The sequence below is a fragment of the Meleagris gallopavo genome, chromosome 16 (assembly GCF_905368555.1).
Source record: "Meleagris gallopavo chromosome 16, MGAL_WU_HG_1.1, whole genome shotgun sequence".
Taxonomy (NCBI): Eukaryota; Metazoa; Chordata; class Aves; order Galliformes; family Phasianidae; genus Meleagris; species Meleagris gallopavo.
In genome coordinates this window covers 11,826,391-11,843,289 of record NC_139419.1, presented here as the reverse complement: position 1 = coordinate 11,843,289, position 16,899 = coordinate 11,826,391, and the positions used below count along the sequence as shown (strand labels likewise).

Sequence of the window (16,899 nt, the reverse complement as noted above, 5' to 3'; positions counted from 1 at the left end):
GTCACTGCCCCTGGTCTCACACAAACGTGTACTATCCTCTGTAAAACACAAGGTCCTGGGCTTGTGTCACAGGTGCTGGATTGCTATATGGCAAATGGCGTGGGGAAGACACACACCAGAGATGCATCACTGCCATGTGAAGGCAAAGCAGAGTTGTGAACTATTCGGTCAGCGCAGTTGTCAGAGGGTGAGAAAATAGAGGTCACAGACTCCTAGCTTCACCTGTTTTGCTGGTGGATTGTTTCTTCTATCAGGCATGAGCAGACATAAGGACTTTGTGCCCACTTATGTCTTGGCTTACCAATTAACTACAGTGGGGACCAGGTTGCTGTGCCTGGGCTTTCTTCCCATGTAACCCCAGGATGCTGCTGCACATGGGAGTCGGTTTGCTACGTGGTTCATGTTCCATACCAGTGTGTATTCAAATTGTGATTGGTGATTGATTTTGATATGCAAAGTATTTTTAGACCAAAAGAAAAAAAAAAAAAAAAAAAAAGGACAAGCACAGTTTTCTAACAAGTAATGTCATTTAATGAATGGTGTAGTCTAGAAAATAGAAACTACCCAGATGCTGGTTGGTTGGTAGGTCTGTTTGGGGTTGGGGAGGCCCTTGCTTGAGCACACGATGCCTTGTTTCAATTCTTTTGGCAGCATTTGTAGTTGCTGGAAACAAGGAAGCATCCAAATATTGAAAGATAGAAAGAGACACTAAGGGGGCGTTTTTCTCTAAAATGTGGTAAGTATGCAGAATGTCTTCCCACCCTGTCTCATCAGGTGATGTGAAGGGCTCAGAGCTCACCAAGGTGTTATGGATGATTCGTTCCTAGAAGGGATAGACTCAACCAGCAGTACACACCACACTCCACTGCTCAAAAGTCGTAAGGGACTTCTCACTTTGCAGAAGGTTTTGTGGGCTCTGGTGTTATTGCGCTTCTTTCTGGGTGCTTTTCTGCATGTGTTGTGTCTGTTCCCTCAAGGTCTGGCTGCTAATTCCAGGGAATATGCTTTTCAGAATGTCACAATACACTGTGTACAACTCTGGGTCTATTTTGGGCCTGGGCAGAGATCTGGCATTGCTTGCCTGTTCGGTGACCGAGTGCTGCAGCAAGTACACATCACTGAAGAGTGCAGTCAGGATTTTGTGTGCAGCTTTGTAAGGATCTTCCTCAGATTGCACCATTGCCTTGAGCTCTGTCAGGGTGTAGCCGTTGTAGCGCTTGCTGTCTTCTGCCAGGGGCTGCACAGTCTCACCAATGTGTCTCACTTTCCACTTCAAGCATTTCAGTTCATCTTTTACATCTTCTAGTTCTTTCTCCATGGCTTGGAATTCCTCTGTGGTTACAAATCTCCTGCCAAGAGAAGTGGTGGACACAGTGTGGAACTCAGAGGTTCAGTGGGGTGAAATCAGTCTGACTTGCACGGGGCCAGAGTATGGAACCTGAGGTTTGGGATGGGAGGCACCTGCCATGTCACCGAATGCCATCTCCAGCCCTTATTTCTCAGACCTCCTAAGAGCAGTGTATTTTCTATGCTGCTGCAGGGGTTGGGGTCCTGATCATGCAATTTAAAATGAGAGGTAATAGCCTCAAATTGCATTAGGGTGAGGTTCGGGTTGGATATAAAGGACAGTTTCTTCTAAGAAACAGAAGTGATGCGCTGGCACTGCTGCCCAGAAAGGTGGGGGAATCACTGTCCCTGGAGGTATTCCAGAAATGCTGGGATGTGGCACTGAGGGATGTGGTCAGTGAGCATGGGAGGGTGGGCTGGAGTTGGATATGGTGAGCTGAGAAGTCTTTTCCTACCTTAATGATTCTATGGCTCAACTGTAATGATGCCACTGAACTGTATTGTGGTAGTTTTGCTTCCTGTGACTGTTGGTGGCTGTGAAGAGTGAGGAGAGATGATTTCTCATTTGAAAGGAAATGAGGCCACGTTTAAACTGCCCTGTGCAAAGAGCTGAGGGTGACAACCTGGCCTGGCATGATCTTCTTTCATGTCCAGCCAGCTAAATAAATGATTGGAAAATGTTTTTTTTTTTTTTTTTTTGCAGGACATAGTGGAAGTATAGGGTAATTATGGGAGAAAAAAAAAACAACAATCAAAACCACTGGAAACATGTACATATAAAAGATATTTAAATAGTTTGATAATCACTTGAGGGCTTAAATGTGTGTAGTCTGGATACATACCTTTCATGATCAGGATCTTCCAGATGTGATTGAAACCCCTTTCCTATAGTTCTTAATCCAGTTTGAGAAGAGCCAGGAGATTGGGAACTATCTTCAGGAGTCGTTGTTGGAGGCCTTGTGCTTTTCCTGGTTGGGGTCAATGTGTAATCTGATGCTGAAGCTTCCAAGCTTTGTGCTGTTTGAGGACGGAGGGCATAGAAGGAAGCAGCATTGGTCCCTGGACTGGCCGGAGAGGAGTCCGAGTATTGCTGAGGCTTGGCTGAGCTGGGTGTTAGACTGAGCCTGGGGCTGGCTGGGCAAGATGCTGGAGGAGTCCTTGTACCGAGTTGGCTGGAACATGATATTGCTAAGCTTTTTTTTCTTTGCTCAAATGGTTGAGGGCTTGGTGATTCTCCTGGGGCCAACCTAGAGATGGAAACAATGTCCAGCTGGGCTTGATCCTGAACCATGGAGATCTGGCAGGTTGGTTCTGATGAAAGTGAAGAGCTGCTTGATATGTTGCTAGAAGAGCTTGACATAGCAAATGGGGGTATTTTCTGAGTATTATGGTCACTCCTGTTCCTCTGTGTGCTAGTGACATTTAGAGCTGGGTGTTGTGAAGCCCTGAGGAAAGACAAAAACACACTTTTTCATCTGGACAGGGCTAATCGCTTAGAGCAATTTCAGTTCTATTTTGAGACAATCTTAGATCTATTTCTCATAACCATATTTTCCCATAGCCTGATTTGCTTCTCATCTCAGTATAAAATCCTTTGTTTCTGATAACCAAGAGTTTTGAGAATATTTAAGAATAAGGCACATAAATTGAGGACCAGTTCCTCCTGGATGCCAGCTAAGGTATCGTCAGCTATCATCAGAGTAATCACTGGCACATCAGTGTTCTCCTTTTCAAAGTCGTACAGCTCTGTGAGAAGCAAGCATTTGCTATTTGGGAAAGAACAAGGAAGGCAGAAAGTTGCTGGGATGTTGATTGTGAACAAATTCCAGTAAGAATGCAAGGGGATGAAGCCTGGCTTGCAGATTGCCACGTTGCCTGCCCTTGATCATCCCTACAAAGAGTGAAGAGAGGCCTTCACCTTGGTCCTGTGTGCTTTACCCTCCTGGTAGCTCTGCATGGTTGCCCAGTGAATTACAGGATGAATAAACAGAGAAGATAAAAATAGAAGAACTGCACAGAGTGACATCATTGTTCCTGTAGTGACATTATAGGACACTTAGAGAGCTCGGAGTGCTAAGAACTTGTCTTTCCACCCTGAACTGTACGCTGTATGTTGGGCTTTCAGGTGCTCAAAATGGGATGCCAGACCTCCACTCCTGAATATTGTTTTCTGCACTTCTCTCCTGGCTGCTGTGAAGAAGTCTTTTTTTGCTAATACCAGTGGTCTGAACTGTGTGCTCACTTCTGCCTACACCTTTCTCAGGGTTGGATGTAACTGAACTTTTTAAGACCCTAAAGAGCACACCTCACACCTACTGGCTTCACTAGGGCTACTGAAACAATTAAGACATTTGCTAGATCAGAGCATAATAACAATTATAAATCAAATTTAGATTTTTTTTATAACTGGAACTGGAAGAGGATAATAGAGCAACTAAATAAAAACAGAGCCCCCCAAAATAATGTGACTTGCATAAAAGGCACGGGAGAAAAATAGACTGCTCCTATCAGGAGGAGCATCCTTCTGCAGAAGTCTTTGCTTTCAAAAACTGGCTGAACAGAGGTTGGAAAGATGTCCTCAATGGGATAATTAAAGATGCTGAAGACACAAAATGGCAGCTGCTGGGTGGTACAGCAGGGTCCCTCCTGCCACGGCCAGCCCTCATCCAGCAGCAGAGGAGAGGGTGGTGGGAACTCCTGCTGCACGTGAGTGCCCATTCAGATGTCAATGGAGAATGTGGCATGTCTGGAACAAGGTGCTGGAGGTGAACTGACAAAGCTCTGAATGGGCCACAGATGTCAGGAAAAAAAGAAGCCTTGATGTAGCTGGAAGAAATGCGAATCTGGGGGAGCATGGATGTTTTTTGCAGGCTCAGTGCTCCCCACCCACCACTGTCCTACCCCTTGATGTATACTCCTTGACCCCTTTCCTTGTATAAAATGTTTTCTGGTTGGCTAATGGAGCATTTTTTCTGGGGCTAGCTCCTGCCCACAAGCTGTATATAGCATAGAAGGGCTGGAATCCTTACTAGAGAAGGCTCAGCCAGGGGCCTAGGGCTGAAATCAGTCTGGGGTCTTGCCATTACTTAGGCATCATCAATGACATTGTTCCTTTTCTCAAAGAAATTACGACTTAGCTAACGGAGAAACCAGCTTTTCCTGTTCTTGTGATTGATATGCCATCATAAATGGGCAGACACTTCCAACAGCTTCAAAACTGTCTTCTCCAAAATCAAACTTGGAAAGGAAAGGAAGACTTCCCAGCTTCACAGGTGGCTTCCAATGCTTAGTTCCTCCATTCTACTTGTCGCGTTTCTTTTTTGAGACAGCCCGGGTTGTCCCTCTAGCTTCCTTACTTATGTGTAAACACGTTTTACAACTGGTGTAATAGATAATTCCTAAAAGTGACCACCTTTTACCAATTCTAAAGTTGGGGTTTATTTGCTATCGAAGTTAAAGCGTTTTTAGTAGTTGGACTTGCTTGAACAAATTCTCGTAAGGGTAGCATTAAAGAGAATATATTAATTTTGGCCTTCAGTATTTGGGTGTTCTGAATAGCTCCATCTTTAAACAACTATCTGAGGATTTGAAATGTCTTAGAAAAGTGAAACCTTATCAGGTGCTTTTGAAGAACCCTGGATTTTTCTATACTGCTCCACTGCTCATTTTCTGAGGAGGCTGAGGAAAAGACATCTCTTAAGATCTCCTAACTTTGGAGTTAATATTTTCATGCTTTATTCAGCTGGAAAGGTATCTGCAGCTGAAATGCAGTATGATACACAGCAACTCTGACAATCCTGTGAGTTCAAAGGATAATTCCAGTCATTTTACAGAATAAACTCCAGGACAGGTTTTTCAAATGTGTTGACTCATGGCTTTGATTCAGGTCACTGACACTTTCCTTTCTTCACTACAAAACCCCATGATCAGAAAATACATTTTGCCGTGGAAAAGTGAAAGAAACTTATTCTGAAAATAGCAAACATTGCTTTAAGCCAACTGAGATATGTGGCGCAGCTTTCTTTGTTGTGTATTTGTCCTCAAATATGGTGTAAAACTGTCTGAACATGAAATGAACCTTTGGCTACACATTATGAGAAATACAACACCCACTGTAGTTGAAATGCTGTTTGGGTGCCTATATGGTCTGAAATACTTCATCTCATTTTTAGCAGTATTAGGCAGGGATGAGTGGACCTTACGCATCCCTTCCAACTTGGGATATTCTCTGATTTTATCATTGGTTTTTCTTTTGCTTTGTTGCATTTTTTTTTTAAGTCCTGCATTAACTGTAGGAGATGGCGTGTTTATGGAAAAATATTTACTAGAGTGATAGAAAGCAAGTTTTGTAACTAATTTCATGGATTTTTCTACAAGAAACTAGCTCCTTTCAGTGGAGCACTGCAGGAAGGAACAGGTATTACAAACTATCCCTTAGTTTTACTTTGACATCCTCGAATTTCCCCTGGCCCCAATGCTGAACACGGGCCTGGATTTGCATTTACCATCATGCTGATCATGGAAACAGAATCATGGCCTGGGAAGAAATCTGAAGTTTGTTATAGCAAAATGTCAGTCTGAATTTTGGCGGAGGCAAATGAAGACAGAACTGAAACCTGTTACTTGTGAGCTTCCTAGTGGACACGGGTTTGTCTGAAGACAGGAGTGAAATCCCCTTTGCTTTCAGCATAGCAAGCCCAAATCATAGCTGTATAATCAGAGTGCTTTATCAGAGGGGATTTTTTTTCATGTAGTGAATCACTATGAACTGAATAAATTACAGGAACAATTGCAGGACTCAGAGCTGAAATCAATGCTGACATGAAATAGGAGGGTGATTGCAGCTGTCATGCGCCTCCACAAGGATAATCCTTGACTCAACTTTGAGCAACATTTCAAACGCATCAAGCCCTTGTTGTCTGCCTTCTCCCAGCCCTGTGCTGCTCAGCATATCAAGCATGTTCCCTGTTGTTAGAGTGACCTTGCCTGCCGTCTGTGCCTTGCCCTCTCCAGCTGAGCTTGTGCAATGTACTTTTTGCAGCACTGAAATTGGAAATGTACTGAAGTTTCCTGCAAACCCAGCACTATCTTCCTCCTGTGACTCCTGCATCTAAGAAAAAGCAACAGATTTTTATGAATTGTTTCCACCATATTTTCAATTTAGAGTTGTGGTGCCCTTATTTAATTAAAAAAAAAAAAAGACTATTTGCTGTATGGTGAAGCTGGTTGTGCAGAGCTTACTGTAGACAGGCAGGGGTGGGAGGATGGTGGAAGAGCTGTGGGGTGGACCCTGGGGACATGCCTGCAGGGTGGTGGTAGGAGAACAAACTACTTTTTTTTCCAGGCCTTCTATCAGTCAGGTGGCCCTCTAAAAACGCCCACACTACCAAAACAGTGACTAGATTGTATTTCTTTTCATGCCAATTTGATTTTGAACAGGCTTTCAGTTTTCTACAAGAAAAGGTGCTGTTCTGGGCCCTGGGTTAATCTGCCTCAAATAACAACCAAGGCTTTCAATCACAAACAGTGAGCAGTAAAATGGAAAATATTCTCCCTCCTGCTAAGCTCTTGGCTTTTCTGAGCTTCCTGACTCTTCTCCAGCTCTGCCAGCATACAGACCATTTCTCCTGCCTCTTCCTTTCCCATGTCCTACCTCTGCTCTCTGTACCTCGCCTGCCTTCCCTGCAGACCCCGAGCTGCAGGCTTGTTGTTTTAATGCCCAGTGATTTGAGGGGAGGCTGAAGGAGAGAGTGGAAGTGGAACATAGAGATGTCAGAAATCAGGTATAGATGATGCCTGGAGTGTAATAACTGAGCATTTTTTGGTGACAACTGCAGGACAACAACAAAGTACTCTGTTGTGAAACTATCTTTTTTGTATAGCGACTGCGCATCTGACAGGGAAAGTTGAGGCTTGGAAGGTCAAAATGGACAGCAAATAGGCAACTAAGAGCGTGTAGACATTTGCAGTAGAAAGAGTAAGTCTGTTATGAGCAAGATATGACTGGGATACTTCGATGAGTAAATGCCAGACCTGAATGTCTGCAGAGGAAGCAGATCTGGGAAGAACAGAGGATACCAGCTTATGAATCAACTCCCCAGCACTGCTCTTAGCCCAGCTCTGGAAAGCTTAAACCCTGTTACAGTGCAGTGCTGGACATTACATGGTTTCATGTGTAGTTTTCAAGACTGGCTATTGCGCTACCCTGATCAAGGCTTCTCTGAGCTTCTGAGAGATGAATAGCTGATGGTCACTTCCCCAAACTTCCAGCCCCACCAGCAGGGCAGCCTGAGCTCTTGCTGCAGCCTGGGCTGCCAGAAGCCCTTTGTGCTACTGCACTGCTCGTGGGCTGCTCCCAGCCCTTAATATTTCTCTTCTGAAGTCTCCTGTCCAGTGGCTGTTTGTCTTCTGCAACTGCTCAGCCTTGTCCTTTCAATCTTTTATGTATATGCTCTATGTTTTGCACTACAGTGGCACTCAGTAAAAGCCCTTATCTCTCAAGAAGGACCAGATGTTTTATTTTGTCATCATGGGAGGACAGGAGAAAGAATGGGATCTTGAGAATGTGTGAATGTTCTCAATATGCTGTTTGGTCCAAATAAGAACATTCTTGGAGCACTTCTAAGTGAGGCCAGCTGGCAAGTCCTCCAGGAAATGCCAGGTGAAGGGAAATAACTCCTGGTTCTACCTCTTTCTGTTCTACTGGGACAGGACAACCTTTGTGTCAAGAGTTGGAATATCAGATGTTGCTGACATTTCCTCTGCTAGCGCAGTGCAGGTTGTCCTGTGCAGAAGACTTGGCCAAAGTGAAATGTCCTCTTCTTAAATATAGGCAGGCCTCTGTGGCTAGTGTGGCTTTAGCAAGGCATTCTTGTGCTGCGCTCTTGACATTAACGTTCTCTGCTGACCATGAGTCCTTTGCAGTGCTGCCTTCTCACCAAAGCAACAGGCCTGTCCTTGGAGCCCCTTGCTACTGCCACAAGACAAATGCATCAGAACCAGTACAAATATTAGAAAGTAATGTTAGCAATAAATACTCATTCTCCTGTTTTCTCTCTGTATTTTGTGACTTGACTGTCTACCTTTGGATTTAGTGCTTCCTTGTTCACAAAGTACATACAAAAGTAGATTTTTTTCAAGCACAGAACCTGTGCCCAGGCTGCAGTTCAGAAATTCAAATTCCATGATGGTTCACTTACCAAGCCTAGGGAAGAGTGTCTAGAAAGGTAAGTGTGATGCTGGGGTATCTCCTGTTTGTGACACTGGAGATGTCATCTCATTGCTGCCTGTCTGTCTATCAATGGAAATTATGATGCTTGCCTTTCTCAAGGGGGTTGCAAGCCTCATCACTGATTCCTTTGCTGCAGTGCTGCATGGTACCTCTTATGCAGCTAATATAATGAGCTTGATTGGATATCTGCAACTCATTAGTAACCAGAAAGATGCACTTTGGAGAGGGGAAAAAAAAAAAAAAAAAAGCACTCCTACCAGGCAAAGGAAGGAGTGAGTCTGAAGTTTATCCTGAAGTATCACTCAGAAACAGGGAACTGGGATATTTTGGGGAAATACTTGAGGGTAAGGTAGTAGGAGGAAAGAAAGGGAACTTTTAATGGCTTGGGAATGATGTTGGATTTGTATCTCCTCCTATATTAGCAGGGTGTGATGATGGGCAAAAAAAAAAAAGAAGAGAATTTCTGACTGGATTTCACATCAACTTTTCTGTCTGGGTTTTGCTCTATTCTATGTCTCTTTTAGCTGAAATGCTGTGATCTTTACAAATAAGAGTAAAGCATTGCCTGGTTAGCTGATAGTTTTTTTTTAGCATTTTGTATAATGTTGCCTTTGAAGTATTAAGTAATAATAGCAGCAGTAAATGTAATTTTTCATGTTTGCTTTCAGTAGTAATTGGCTGTAGTTCGGGACACTGGCATGATGACGTTGAGTGAAGCACACCAGATGATTGAGGTACCTGACTTCTCATATACATTTTGCTTTTAGAGAGCAGTCAGTACACCTACTGAGGTAGCTGTGCGTCCTGTAAGGGAAGCACCAGGGCAGGGCTGGGCATAGAACCAGTTGGTTCTATTCTTTGGAACACCTATTGAGATCAAGGGTTGTTATTTGTTCTTTATAAAAGTCAAAGCTGAAAACAAAACCAACCCACCTTTGGACAATCTCCTTAATGAAATAAGCACATTTGAGCACTAGTTGGTAGCTTGGTAGGTAGAGAATTTTCTTAAGAAATATGACTCGTCAATTCCATACCAATAGATTTTTTCAGGCCTGTGAAAATGAAGGATGTGGATCTGCCTATGGAAAGGTTTACAAGTGCCATGATATCTTAAGGAGCAAGAGTTACCAACTGTGCTGATGGCAAAACAAGCTTGAGAGAAGTGCTAATGTGAATGTGCCTGTGTGGAGATCACTGGAGAGCTGTTCCAGCAGGTCTGATACAAAACAGCACCATCAGTTTCTAGGCTTGTGAACACCTAACTTCTGTACGTGGCTGAGATGTGCATCTCAGAAAGCCAGGAGCTACAAAATGCCATGAGGTTTCCAATTTTTATTGGTGCAGAGTTAATCTTAGAGCTCTGCTAAGCAAGTCACTTTCCCAACTCGCCCTCCTGCTGTATGAAGAATCACTTGCTTTCTTTGCAAGGAAATTGATGGAGACACAACACATCTTTCCTGGAGAGTAAAGGCAAAATATAATATTCAGAGTAGGACAGGAACCATCCACCAATATTGCTCCATGCATTGAACCACTGATTTCTGGAGCTTAAGTAAGATTATTTTTTTGTGAATGCTGGATAAAAGCATAACAATCTTCAGAATAAAGATTAATAGAAGTGGAAGAAAAAAAAAAGCATTTATTATACTAGGGTTATTGTCTATTAAAGCTGCTTTCAGTCACTTTTATATTCAATAGCATGCATCATCATGAATTTGTGATAAATATAGATGAAAAAGGGTAGTGATAATGAAAGCTATACAGGTGTAAATTGTAGCATATTTTTAAACTACTATGAAATCACAGCTTCTTGAGACAGCATAAAATTACAGGGTATAGATACATCTTAAATTGAATCCTTGAGAATTTTGTACTGTTCACATACTAGTTGATTATCATTTGGGCAGCACTGTCTGGGAAGGTTACGAACCTCTGTTTACAGAGCTTCCTACTCCAAACCTTGTTCTCAACCCCAAGAAACCGGTTGTGGGGACAGTACAAGCCATTGTGCATCGGGTGTATCCAGAGCCATGGTCACTTACTATTTGGGGAGCAGCTATGGAGGCACTGTAACCTCAGGTCCCCAGCCTCAGCCCTCTCCTCCTCAGTCCTGGAAAAGAGAATATAGAAGTAGCACCTTTAACAGAAACAAAGGCTGCTCCCAAATTTACAGAAATGGAAGGGTCAAAATAAATAAGGGGACAACATACCTGGGCTCCTCCATCTATAGCCAGCCAGGCCCACTATGGAGATTGTAATGGTCTCAGGAAGGACTCATTTCCATCAGCTTTGCCCCTCTATGGGGAAAGCTTACGTAAAGAGGCCATGGGGAATAGAAATGAGGGGCTCAGGGCTGCTTCTCTCCCATTCTTTTTAGGATGTCAGGGGCTAACAACATTGTGTTGTGTACGTGTGTGTAGAAGTGGGTAGGTTGCTAGTTCTACACCATTTAAATGCTAGTCTGGGTAATTTACCAGAGGGAACAGCTCTGCGGATAAACCTTTCTGTGCCGCAGAATAAAGTGCAGTGTAAATCTAAGGCAGAATGTTACACTTATCCTTGTGTGCTAATCAAAGGTGAGTAGCTAGATTTGAAATTCTTAGGAATTTTCCATAGGAAAAGATACTGACAATGTAAAGGGGAGGTGCTGTAGGTCAGTAGCTTAAAACTTGTTGAAATATATAGGTGACCCAGTTAGAAATCAGAGCAAGAGGTGAGTGTTTCTTTGGACAGCATTTTTATGTGAGTACAATGAAGTTAGAGAAAGAAAGGTCTGATTAAGGTGCATGAAAGAAATGAACAAAAAGGAAAAAATAGCGCCTATAAATGATGAGTGGACAAGTTCTGATTCTCAGAGCTAGGAACAGTCCTGATTTATTACTTCTGCAGTAGTAGTTCTGGTTCTGTCATCTGTTTCACACTACTCCTAGTATTTCAAAACTGCATTTTTTAGCCCTGCAGAGACAAGATTTCTGCACTGGAATCAGTGTCTGTTTGTGCTCAGCTCAAGTTAGAATGTCACCAGCAGCATCTGCCTGAAGTTTCACCGGTTTTGCAGATCAGAATAAGGGCTCAGATACCAAGGAAAATACTGTGAGACCAGCTGAGTGCCACAGAGGGTGTTGATGGACAGCTGCAAGTTGGCAGTTACAGTGCTACGAAGGAATTCACTGTGGAAGGCTGAACTTTCCAGATTTACTAGATAAATTTGTATGTTGGCTTAGGTCATTAGTAAGTGAGATTTACAATGCTTCACAAGAGCAGAAGGTTGGATGTCAGACTGGGGCCTTTCTGCCACGGTGCGAAGATGGCTGACTGCAGTGGCTGCACTGCCAGTGGAACTCAGCACCTCTCCCACAACCCGACCAGGCCTGGATGCGTTTCAAAAGCTGCTCCTCTTTCCCCTCATGTCAACTGTAGAAGAGGTCAGTGGCTCATTCATGTTTACTCATATCTTTTCAATAACTTCTTATTCCCTACTTTGGGTAGTGCTTGTCCTGCTCCATGAAGAACCCACCTGAATTTGGTTTCCACCCTTTCAGCTCCCCTATCACTCACCCTAGGCTCCAGTTCTTCCATACTCTCATCTGAAAGCCTCTAGTGTTCCTTTGCCTCTGATCTTCCTCCCTGGAGCTTTAAAGGTCAGCGTTGTGTTCATCATAGCTGAGGTGGATCAGGTGTCAGGGCTGTGAGCCGTGTGTTGATGTGTCTTATCCCCTGCGTGGGGGAGAATGTGTGCATGCTTCTTGAGTTAGGAGCTCTCAAGGGAACATCACAGCTCTTTCATCTAATGTATTGCTGGTGATTCTTCTGGTGGTATTTTAGGGGGTCCTCTTGAGAAGATAATGCAGTTATATGTGGTAAAAATCAAAAGCAATACAGTGATGCTGTGATTGACAAAGCACTTGCAAGACAAGTGCTGTTTTATTGTCAATTATCTTTTGTAATACAGACTTCTTCATATCTGGGAGCAGGGGCCTATAAACATAAATTCCAATGAATCATCATAGAAACATAGAATGGCTTGGGTTGGAAGGGATCCCAAGCCAAAATGGGGGTAACTTTTTTTTCCTGTCTCCCAAATGATGAATTGCAGCTGTGGAGACTAACATTAAGACTTTAACTTTCACAAAAAAATAATTTCCTCTTAGAAAACTGTCCATTGCACTGAGTCATTTCAATGTGGGGGCTAACTGTGTATGTTGGGTGCTAAATGTGAACTGAGGCAGACAAACATGTGAGGAAGAGGGAAGTGATATGCAGAAATGCAAGGGAGAATGGCTGGAGGGCTTTATTTATAAGGTTTGAAAAGGAACGGGGAGATGCAGGAGTAGGAGGGAAGGAAAAATATGCCTGGATACATGCCCAGGAAGGAAGGAGAATCTAAGTTAATTTCTGTTTGTGCAAAGGAAGATCAAAGCTAGAGGAAGTCACGTCCTTGCTGGAGCCGCCAGCACTTCCCTGGTGACACAAAGAATCCAGAAACACTGTGCTGCTAATTGGTGCTGCAGCACTGCTGCATTCACAGTACACCCTGGTCTCAGTGCTGGTGCTAACTGAAAGTGCTCTAGCATTTAAAAAACAACCAAACAAATGCCTGTATTGCTGCCCAGCTCTAGATCTCTGGGATGATTCCATGGTAATGCTGTCTCTGCACTTCTTGTTACATATTCAGATACAACAGATATAACGCAAAAAAAAACCCAACCAAAACATCGTAATCACAAAGCACATTAGTTGACAGGGAATCTGAGCTCAAGTATCAACAACTTGCTAATTAAAAACATTGCAAGAATGCTGTAATTACCAGTACAGAAATGTAAGGCATTGGCAGCTGAGATGGGTTTGCGGAGGGGTCTGTGAGGTTTCACTGCAGTGTGAGTGGGGATGTGGCAGAGATGTTCATTCTGCATGTGAGGTGACAGCTAGACTGAGAGCTGCATGTGTGGTCTGGGCACGTATGTCTCCATGCCATAGCTGGGAAGAGGATGGATGCCATGCATGTGTGTGTTTGGCTGTATTATGAAAAGAAGCAGCTTCATTTCGGGGGTCCTTTGAGGGACCTTCAGTTGTCTGCTGCAGCTGTTATGTGCACGTGGTGTGATTTCACTTTGGAAACATGCTGTGCTTGGGCTGTGTTTGCCACACGTGTGCAAAGGAGAATGGAGGATGAGCAACAAGTGAATTGTTCACACAGACTCAAAATGAGCAAAGAAGCTGGAAGGAGTGAACAAAATTACAGTCCTGCCATAGAGCACGTGGTAGAGACAAAAAACATGAAATTCAGGGCATCCCTGACCCATACACAGAGCAACCACAAGGAACAGACTGTTCCTACATGTGTTGCCTAGTATGGAGCTCATTTTGAGTGACATATATAAAAGAAGCGTTAACAAACATGAATTTATACTGGCTAAGGAAGCACCTCTCTCTTTTTTTTCTTGGCCATGTGTGTTAAATACCCTACTAGCTGCATAGGCAAAATGAAACCTTGCTCCCAAGAGGAATGAGACAAGCCTGTAGTGCTGCATTCAGCTTACTGCCACTGTGGACTGAGACCTGCTCGTCTGGTGTGTTGGTGTGAATGCAGGAAGAATCCAAGTCAAACAACACAATGCAGATGTGGGATGAAAAGGGTTACAGTCCTCTGTCCGGTTAATGTCTTTAGTTCCTGTTCCAGAAATGGCAGTGGTGATATTTTATCAAGTTTCCTTAGCACCTCTCAATATGACAAAATACACTCTGCTGCTTATGATCCTGCTGGTCTCACATCTGTAATTCTCAGTTCAGTAATTCCGCTGACCATTTTCCCCTCACTTGGTGTTCCCCAAAGGCGCAGGGTGATCCCTTCCCCTTCCCTGCGTATATTCATTTCATGCGAAGAGTTTTTAAAAGTTAACTGCCATCTCTAAATGCAAAATTAAGAAAGTCACAGTTGATTGGGTCATTTCTATGATCCTTCCAAGACTGTTTGAAAGGTAGAGTGAAAACTCAAGATTTGACAGAGGAACATCAGCACAGACTATTTAAGTTTGACTAACCAAAGCAATGTTATAAGCAGCAAGGTCTCTCATTCTTCCTGCTCGGGAGAACTCCTCAATTTGCTACTGAGATGTCTGATCCTGCCAGCTTTCCTGTCTCCTCAAAGCTTCCCAGCCATGTTCTTCTACCTCTGAGAACCTGCTGCTTTGGTCAGAAGAAGAAGAACAAATGCTCATTAGGTATGTTTTATCCAAAATACTTCTATGTTGCTTCCAGCAACAGGCTTTTGGTGAGGATTCCCTGAGCTTAGCAGCTCCTTGTTCCATGGAGGGTCCCCTAAGGAGCCTCTCACACCTTCCCTATTGTCTTAGGTCAGTGTTTTTGTGTTCTTCACATTCTGCTGCTTTAGGCAAAGCCTTAAGCTTCTTGTCAAAGAAGGACAGCAAGTATCTCAGTGCAGCCACTTCAGCTAACAAGAAAGTTACAGAACTCACAATAAATTAGCCTACTTTCTAACATGGCATACCTATGCCCTAGATGTGAACTCCCAGTGCCCTTCAGAGGGATCCTATAAAGTGTAAGGTCTTTTCTATGATTTTTATTGAACAATTATTCCATAGGCAGTAAACTAAGTTGTGTGACATATGTCAGCACCCTCAGAGTGGTTGATCTGCTTCCAGCAAGTGGAATTGCTCCAATGGCTCACATGGGCTGTGTTCTCAGGCACAACCCCACCAGTGACAAGCACAAGGTGTGACTGACTGCACTGGTAAAAGCAAGAAATGCAAGCTGGGTAGCAACGGTCAGGGCACAGGGCTTGGTTGACAGCAGACTGACCAGAGTATTCTTTGGAAAGGAGAATGATGTTTGACACAGATGGTTGTGATGAGCAAGCAGTGAGGTGAAGGTTGCTGCTGATAGATGTGTGTATGTGTATGGGGGAAGTCTTTGTGTATATAGAAGTACAGGGGAAGTGAAAGGGAAGGCACGATTAGTGTGTCATGGATCAAACATGGAATCACATAGGAAGCCAAAGAGTGTGTGAGAGGCCAGTCATGAATGAGAAGGGAAGAGCAGTGCATATGCCAAGACTGAATGTAGACTGTGTTTGTACCTCTGCCCTGTAGCCCTCTCACTGCTGGGGAGGACATGGCACTACTGAGGTGTTGAGTTTGCAGCAGGAATATACAGGGGTGAAATGCAGAGCAGAGTGACAGATCTCGTCTGAAGGACTGGAAGTCACTTTTAAGAAGTGGAAAATGCCTGTGAGAGGTGTTGCTGGTAGCACTCCTCTTGTCATACTGATCAAGAAAAGAGCTGAATATGGAACTTAGATCTTTGTGGTCAGGACCAGCTGGTTACTGAGCAGTTGGCTGTAAAGAGCCACCCAGGTCTGCAGATGTGTGCAGTGTGTGCCAATGGGCCGTTAATGATGATGGGCTCAGTGTGCAGGGACAGCAGCATGGGGTGGGCAGTACACAGGGACACGCTGTGCTCAGGAGCAGAGCAAAGGAGCATTTGTGGGTTTCCAGAGCCCAGCCAAGATCTGAAGTGAATCCAGGACCTTGGCAGCAGTGTGGGTGGAAATGTGGGTGTTTCTGCAGAGGAGCATAGCACTGCAATGTGACAGATGCACGATTTTGTGAGGAGGAGTTCAGGATGAGTTGTAGCATGTGAGTGTGGAAGATGGCAACTCCAGTGGTGATTGGAATATATCTCAGCAGCTATTAGGGATTTTAAGGCATTACCTATTACACACTCTGAGAAAGGACAGCTATAACATTTGCTATACCCCCCCAGTTTCACCTCGTTCAGGAAAAGAATATCTGCTTGCATTTGCAATACAGCTTCGTATGAATTTCTGTGAATTAGATGCATACTATAAGGACTGGTCAGCCTTGTGTCTTAATGAGTAGAGGAGAACAAGCAGGCACTGGGACATCACAAAATTTAAGAAAAAAAACCAGACCATGTAGGATCTTTTGTCTCTTTAACACACATCTTCACCAGGTATCTCCGGGACTTTGCCCACCTGCCTGGATTTTCTGAGGCTAGCAGAGTCCATGAAAACCTCCACTGACCGAGAGGCTGTCTGCACTGACCTTTCTCTGAAGTACTTGATGGCTTCCTGGTCTAGGAAGTTCTGTTCTTCTCGAAAGCCCTGCTCAAAGATTTTGCGCTTGTGTCTGAACTCAATGACAGTCTTAGTGTAAGAGTTCAAGGTAGTAACGGAGGCCGCCATGCAGCAGGTGAAAGAACCCCATGCCAGACTGTGGAGAGAGAAACCAGCAGACAGCTGGGTTAAGACAGTAGCTCATGTTATATTTCTGAAGCCAAGA

At 43.8% G+C, this 16,899-nt stretch overlaps 1 protein-coding gene across 1 annotated transcript in view; it reads right to left on the bottom strand.

Annotated features, from left to right (window-relative positions):
- LOC100551382 (interleukin-20 receptor subunit beta) overlaps positions 1–16,899 on the bottom strand; it is an 83,789-nt gene continuing 66,890 nt past the window's right edge. The window contains exons 9-11 of the mRNA XM_031555823.2: positions 16,663–16,830; positions 2,190–2,792; positions 1–1,349 (exon numbers count right to left, since the gene is read on the bottom strand). Of these exons, the coding sequence (XP_031411683.2) occupies positions 923–1,349; positions 2,190–2,792; positions 16,663–16,830 (1,198 nt within the window). The 3' untranslated portion in view covers positions 1–922. The remainder of the gene's footprint in view (positions 1,350–2,189; positions 2,793–16,662; positions 16,831–16,899) is intronic.